Raw genomic sequence first — 8,007 nt, 5'->3', positions numbered from 1 at the left:
ATTTATTTACTAGCTAAAAGCACATTTGTTTGTTACATCCAGGAGGCGCTTGCATCTCGATCCCCCACCCACACTGTCACTGACTTTGGTTACGTCTGATTCTCCCTCTCCCACATTAACGAAGGCGGCTTGCTATCAAGTCCGTTCTCTCTCACCTGGACTTGTACTTTTTAGGCAATAGTGTAATCTGCACAAGCACCCCATTTCCACATTGATAATTATATCATGTCTGGAACCTCAGTAAGTACAAAGATTGATTGATGGGTACCTCGGAAATTTGGGCGAATGAAATAATAATGAAAAAAGATTCTACAGTGCAAACAATCTTATAACTGAAACAGAAATTATTCGTCAGTTCCCCAACCCGCAAATATTGTCTCTAATGTGGCACTTGATAATAATAATAATAATAATAATAATAGCCACGACGGGATTAAGGCAAAGTATGAAATTATAAAAGAGTGCATGAAGAGGAGCGCCAGAAAGAGAGAGAGAGAGAGAGAGAGAGAGAGAGAGAGAGGATGAGCATTGAGTGAAAAGCATTTTCCTCCAAATCTGTTGCTGTGTTTAATCCTCATCCGCTGCAGCACTGAGCAGCGGAATGCGTGGAGGGAAGCTTTTCAAACGTACCCTTAAACGATTTCTTTAATACAATCAATTATTTCGTTTGTTTTAATCTGCTGCTGATATTTACCCGATTTTGAACTGATATTTGAATTGCACCATGAACAGTTTGTGGGGACCACCCGATCTCGAACCTTTGGAATGGTGGGCAACACGCAGTCGAGGAATGGAGAGCTTCTAAAAGCAGATGGAGTTCGGGATTTATTGCAAAATACGGGAAAGATGACTGTCTTTTCATTGTGTCTCCTCTTGTTCGCACATCTACTTGATTTATCCGTGGGTAAGTCAGTCACTTTTAATATGATTTTCTTTCCGTTCTGAGTATGCCTTGAGTTTCCCTCCCCTGTTTTTGTTATTCGGTGCGCAAAAAGACTAGGAGAAACGCTGCGTTTTGAGAATGAATAAAGACGTCTGTTTGCCGAATCAATTTCGCAGGTGCACTCTGAAGTGCAAATGACATGCTGTCTTTAAATCGAGAGCGTATTTCTAGGAGAAAAAGGACATTCAAAGTATTTACGTCCTTTTTAAAACGCTGTCATTGGTCGAACTGCCACACAGTTACGGTGTGTTTACCTCTTGTATTTGTAAAATGTACTCCAGTCAACTTTTCCCTTTGCGATTGAAGTCTAAGGATTAGCTGCTAATTTGGTTTGGTGGGTGGTAGCTAGCTTGCTGCTGCTGCTGCGGACCTCAGATGCGTCTGAAGTATCCGAAGATTTTACAGAGCAATGCATTACTAAACTGAACACATTGTGTCAAATATAGGTTGACTGGTACTGTGTCATGGTGACGGGAGGGTGTTGTAGGCTAAATTGCAATGTTGCCAAGCATCGGTGGAATGCCATGCTGCCTTTTCGTTTTTATCATTCATCGCTGTGCTGGTGTCAGTCAAAGTCAAGCTTAAGAGTTGAATGAAGGTCATTAACAGTTTCACTGTGAGATGTGAGGGAAAAACCCTGTTGCTTCACAGTTTCGTCCGATTCAGCGTTTTACAAATTACAAAGCTACTTATCAGCTATAGCCTTTTTCCCCTTGACAAAGGAATTGATTTATGGCTCTAGGGAAAAGATCCTCTCCATTTCAAAGTAGCTTCTCAAATTTTGTTTTGTGCTCTAATAATAACAGGACCTCTATAGTTCATGTGAATACCATTGAGCGTTTTCAGGCGTTGCAGAACTGAATCCTATTTTAAAAGTGATAACACAATTTTATTTTAGGTATTAAGGTGGGTATCTTTAGAAATGAGGCCCTTATATTTTTGTTCTGTATGTAGCCATGTGCTTACTGACCATGCACTAATACTTAACAAAGGCACATATTTCCAGCAGACAACAGACAGAGCACAACAAATTATTGCAGATGTGGTAACAGTCTGTTGGTTAACATGAGGGAACACGATAGATATCAAATGTGCAAATGCAGACTACATAGAAAGGACATATAGTTAAACTCGACTTTCTTAATCTGACCCCTGTGTGCATCATGGTCTGAGATGCTTCACTGGATGCTTTGTGAAAGATGGAAATATTCAAATATCTGTTGTGTGTATCTAAATTATTTAAAGTTCAACATGGAAGTTCTTTCTTTTGGGTTCCCTGATTGGTTAATCCAGGTGGTCATCATTTACAAATACAGAAGTTTACAAACACACTGAAATTGACTGTACTTTTACTGCTACTACTCACAGCACAGTGACAGAATGTTAGAATGAATGAATTTACTTCATTTGCTTCAAAATACTCCTTACATGGACAAATATATTTTGTGCAAATTGGTGGAAACAAAATACTGGGCATTGGTTTTAGATATTTTTCACATCAAAACAATTCCAGCAATTAAATGGAAACATGATGGTAGTGTGATGGAGGCTCTGTCAGAGGCTAAAAGTTGGGTGAAATTTACTGACCTACTGAAAAGGGCACAAACTCCCTTCCATGCTTCTTGGTCAGCTTGCACTGTAGAGTAAAATTTAACTTCCTGAAACAAGAAAAAAAAGGACATTCTATCTTTAGTAACACATGCATAATGATTTCAAATCAAGCATCAAGCACTAGCAGCAGTTCTAGCTCTGATGTAAAGGACTGAATGAGTGTTAAGCCATCAATAAAGGGCTGATTGCACTTTGTCCATTAACTTCAGGTTTCCAGATCTCACTTTGGTGTAGACTTATGCAATTATGCTGCTATGGGCTGCTATCCCGGCCAAGCTCGGCAGATCTTAGAATAGCATGGTGACAAGCACTTGCTGACTGTTCTTTTGGAATGACCAGTCTGGAATGACCAGTTGCCCACAATCTGAGCAAAGAAATGCAGGTTTAGTAAAGGGCTGGGTATGACTGTTATATGTGAATACCTGAAATAAAGCAAATAATTGAAAATGAAAATCACCACTTGATTTAAATATGGCCATTAAATAGGCCAACAAATTAAAAAAAAAAGATTTTGAGGTTTCCATTGAGATAAATGCTCTGACTCTGATGTCAGTGAGTGTACAGTGATGAAAGTATGTGTTTGATCATTTTATTTAAAACCTGAAACCAGAAAAAGAAGTCAGTCACTAATTTCTAGTTGAGTATGGCATCAACTGAGATGATTTAATAAAAGAGCAGAAACATTAGAAGATGGTTTGCCATGCTGCCAGGCATACCACAAAAACATCAGTTTGAAATGGCATTATACGTAATCAGTGCACGCAGATGCAGTTGTTTTCTCAGCTCTAGATGGAGGATATCAAATATCCAACACAAGCAGAGTCAGAAGTGACTATGCTGTTCTAGTCAAGGTTGAGCTGTTTGAATTAGGATCATCCCATCTCAAGTGTCTGTTGGTTTAGATATGGTAGATATTGAATACAATTAATCTACTTGGTTAATTAGTTAACTAGCGACACTCAGGTCTAAAATGTCTTGTGCTTTGTTACTTCATGTACATTAAAGGTGTTTTGTGTCCATGAGTAACTGTACTATCTTTATGATATACCTATTAGGGCTGGGCGATATGGACTAAAAATCATATCTCTGTGTTTTTAGGCTGAATGTGATACACAATATATATCTCTGTATTTTCTATGAAGTGGGCTAAATGTTCAGTTGTAAGTCAAAGCCACATTTGAGATGTCAAAAGCACTTTTATTGAAACAGACTGTGATCAAAATAAAATGCAAAGACAGGGTTTCATTCCCTGTTTGAAAATATACAGTTGCAAAACATATAAATGAAAAATTATATGGAATAAATAGCCCATGTTAAATAAAAATAGGCCTATCTCTGAGAATGCTCCTTCAGTTGTTTTCAACAACAACAGACTGATTAAACTATTACAATTACAGGTTACAATTACAGGTTTTCCTCTCCTGCTTAACAAAAAAAAAAAAAAAAAAAAAAAAAACAGCTGTGCAAATAACAATAAACAGAAAATAATAGGCCTATCCTGTTTGAAAATACAACATATCAACATGTAAATGAAAAAAAAAATAAATAAATAAATAGCCTATATTAAATAAAAATAGGTTTATGTTGGTAGCACTTTCTGATAAGGTATTTCAGAACATTCTAAAGCTATATCCTGGTAGTCTTTTCTGATAAGGTTTCGATAGAATATCAAAATATGCTACTTAAAATTTTGCATTGATATTGATGAGAGTGTGTTGATGGAGAAACTAGACTATAAATTTACATGTCAGCATGTAAACTAGACTGTCGAAATACATACAGCTTATGTGATGCATAAATTGTAAATAGGATATGCTTATTATTAAAATTTACTTGACAGCATTTTCGAAATTGCTGTTGGATGAATTAATGAAAACAATAATGTAGCTTAATGTAGTATGTAAATTAGCTTAGAACCATTTTCTGATAAGGTAAAAAATACTTTTTTGGCTTCTAAGGTAGCACAACCTACTTGCGGTAGTATTTCCCGATAGGGTAGCAAAGATTGATGACTATCGATCTACGCTATGGTAGGACATTTCGATAAGGTAGGACAAATCGACAGAACACCAGGTTTGCGTGCAGACGCAGAAGGAGAGTGGGGGCGGAGTTGTGTGGAGAATGTGAGAGAGGAGAGGTGCAAACACTGGCACAGTTTTACAGAAGAAACACGTTATGTAACGCAACTATATCGATATGGTATTGTCTCATCCTATATCTCGTTTGAAAATATATCGATATACCTTAAAAAGTCGATCTACCGCCCAGCCCTAATACCTATACATCTGACTTTGTAGCTAGATTCAAATGTAACCCAATGAACATGTTTTGCGGATTAAAAATGAATAACAAAATCATGAGCTTTTAAAACCTTAGCCAGTTTTATTAAGACTGATGTGTGTAATACCTAGAATTGCCTGACTAGCTAACTTATTATGTACATTCACATTTTATATCATCTAAATCATGGATCAATTCACTATCATGATCTTGATTGCACATTTAAATTTCAGTGTGTTTTTCCTTTTTGTATTTTTCCCTTGGCACTAAGAATACGTGGGCTTAATTAAATAACCTTTATGCCCTCACCAGATTCAAATTAAGAGTTGCAGTAGTAGCTTTTTCTTTTTTCCTGGAAAGAAATTCTATTATGATGCAAAAATATAACATTGATTTTGGTAGGCTCTTGGGGGAATGGACCAGTTAATTTAAGCTAACCAGTTTTTGGCCCATTTTGGTTGTGTTAATGTGATTACTGACATGTCAAAGTTTCTTTTAATTATAAAGGGTTTGATTGCTTTGTGGTTCAACCATATGATTGAGCCAAGCAAATATAAAATCACTCAGGATAACCAGCTTAATCTTTGTTGTTTCGTAAGTGCTTGTTAACCTATGCATAATTTTAGAAAGAACTAGATAGATCTGACTATTGGCACTCAGCTGGGTTTTCTCTTTTTTGAGTCTGTAAGCCAATATTGAACTTAATTGACATTTTTTGTGTCACTGCTGGTTGTAGTTTTTGTGATTTCACTCCCAAGCCCATGACAAATTCTGTTTGAGCTTTCCTCTCTGCCTTACAGGCAGGTCGATGATGCATCACTGAGTAGATTCAATGTGATTAGCATTTGGTTAAGTATATCCACTTTTCTCCAGAGAACTCAGGAGTAATTTCTGCACTCAGGGTTGATTTGTCCAAAAGGAGCATTGAAGGGGTCAGAAGCTGGCAGACTTTAAAGGGAAGGACAGCTACATTTGCCGTGTACCTTGTGAACTGCCTGAAACATGCCATGGTATTATGTGGGACTGGAATCAGTCTGTGGCCCAAACATTAATGGTGTGGTACATACAACACTGCATTATTGGGCAATCACTGTGTATATATTGCCCCAAGACAGGCAGCTGAGCTACAATGATTTTATAGTGCTGGTGGTGACATATGACCATGTGTTGGAGGCTTTACTAGCAATCAGATACTGTTTTGTTTTGGGATTTGGAACACCTTGGGGATCAATTTTGTCCTATTGATTCCCCTTACTGCAGCTAGAGCAGGGTGTTTTGTCTTTACAAGATTAGCTGGTTTTATGCATGTGCGTGTATGCCCAAATAGGTTCCAGTTACATGCTCAAAGGCAGGGAGACAAAGTGTGCCTCATTATGGTTTCCTGAAGTAGCTGAGGAAATGACTGCTGTTGTAAATTGGACCCAGTAAGAAAGCAAAATTTTGATGTCCCAGACTGTAATGAAAGATGACTGATGATGAAACTGTAGCAAGGTTATGCATCCTGGGTTCCAGAAGTACGTTTTGCTTGAGACTGAGATAACCATTGCCTAGTCCAAGTGCTCAATAGCCTTCACAGTCTATGGCCCCCAATAACACATTTCCATCTGGCAGAAATCCCCAATGAATGTATGGCAGTCCTATACAGCACTGCTGACGTGGACTGTACAAATTATTGAAAGGATATCATTGTCAGAGTTTTCCATCATAGTAAAATGGAATTAAAATAAGATCTATATGCCTAACATTCATGCTGTATTTTGTGTCAGAGATATTCTTTGTGGGTGATGATATGTGACTGTAATCATAAAAAGTGCAATGAGAACACTGAAAGCATGTGCGCAGGTTAGGGGAACGATGCATGAGGATTACATGAAAAGCAACCATGTTCATGTGTTTATCTTTTGCCATTTACAGCTAATTTTCCAGTGAAATGCAACTTACGAAAGGCATTCTGACCGAGTCAAAGATATGCAAAAATATCTAATTGAGAAAACACTCGAGGAGAAAGCAGATCCCTTGACATAATATGCTCCTCTTTAAAATGATGAGCAGTTGAATATGGAATGTGTTTCCTCTCACCCTCTGGTTGAGACCTGAGCATGATTAAATCTGGGTACTCCTGAATGCCTGGTGTTACCAATGTCAGATGTATTAACACTGTTTTAATCAAGCAGGGCGGCTGGTGCACACAAGGATTTCTTTCTGTTACCCACACATAAAGAGCTGTCAGTATTTTCTGAAAACCTAAGATGGGACCAGCCTTGAAGTGGGGAGAATGAATTTAAAAAATCAGTGCTTAGCTGTTTTCTCATTCTGAGTAGATTGAAAGCTCCAGTCAAAATGTTAGGTGTGCTTAAAGGCTTTTAGAGGAAGCCGTGACTTATTGTTGTGTGGATACCATACCATACCTGAATGATAATAATCTCATCAATGCCTTAAATGGTATTCTGTCGCATAAAGGGCTGGAATTATGAAATGCTGCACAGTGGTTATCGAAAGCCCTACTGTTACCCCTGCTGAAATGAACTGTCCTAAAATTAGGTTTAACAGTCTTCCTCTCAGGTTTTTTCCTCACTTCAGGGTTTAATTATATGTACACTCTGTGTGTTGACAACACTGCTTAAAGTAGAAGCCAAATGGCCTTTTGGGTTTGAAAAAAGCACAAGCCATCTGGTTCTTCAAAACGTTTATTGTAATACATTTGGGTAGATGCGAAAAGGAAGAAATATCTTGCCAAAATGTGCTCATTCACTCAATCTTTACCACATCAGTGGGGACATAAGTGAACACGAGTGTACACTCTACCGCTCTTGGCTGCAGGCTTCTTCATAAGGTTTTTTGCCAGGCAACTCCTCAATTGCTTTGGTCTGCCAGGCCAGTGCTTGATTGCTTACATCTGCCAGGCCAGTCCATGATTGCTTAGGTCTGCCAACCTAGTCTTCAGTTGCTTAAGTTTGCCAGCCCAGTACTTGATTGCTTATGTCTGCCAGGTCAGTCTTTGATTGCTTACATTTTCCATGCCAGTCTTGCTTTGCTTAAGTCTGCCAGGTCAGACCTCAGTTGCTTAGGTCTGGCATTGCAGTCCTGGATTGCTTAGGTCCTCCTCTGTCTGTATCTCCTCTACAGCCTTTGCATGCCTTCCTGCCAATTTGCCATGAGCATGGAAGAGCAGA

At 38.3% G+C, this 8,007-nt stretch overlaps 1 protein-coding gene across 2 annotated transcripts in view; it reads left to right on the top strand.

Moving 5' to 3' along the window:
• The first annotated feature begins 554 nt into the window (after positions 1 to 554).
• The window catches only part of LOC118780772 (immunoglobulin superfamily member 21-like), a 176,052-nt gene continuing 168,599 nt past the window's right edge, over positions 555 to 8,007 (top strand). For both annotated transcript variants that reach the window (XM_036533454.1, XM_036533453.1), the window contains exon 1: positions 555 to 904. In XM_036533454.1, coding sequence (XP_036389347.1) covers positions 766 to 904 — 139 coding nt within the window. In that variant the 5' untranslated portion in view covers positions 555 to 765. The remainder of the gene's footprint in view (positions 905 to 8,007) is intronic.

This window comes from Megalops cyprinoides, chromosome 7 (assembly GCF_013368585.1).
Source record: "Megalops cyprinoides isolate fMegCyp1 chromosome 7, fMegCyp1.pri, whole genome shotgun sequence".
Lineage (NCBI taxonomy): Eukaryota > Metazoa > Chordata > Actinopteri > Elopiformes > Megalopidae > Megalops > Megalops cyprinoides.
The sequence above is the reverse complement of the archived record's forward strand: the minus strand, read 5'-3'. Positions and strand labels throughout refer to the sequence as shown.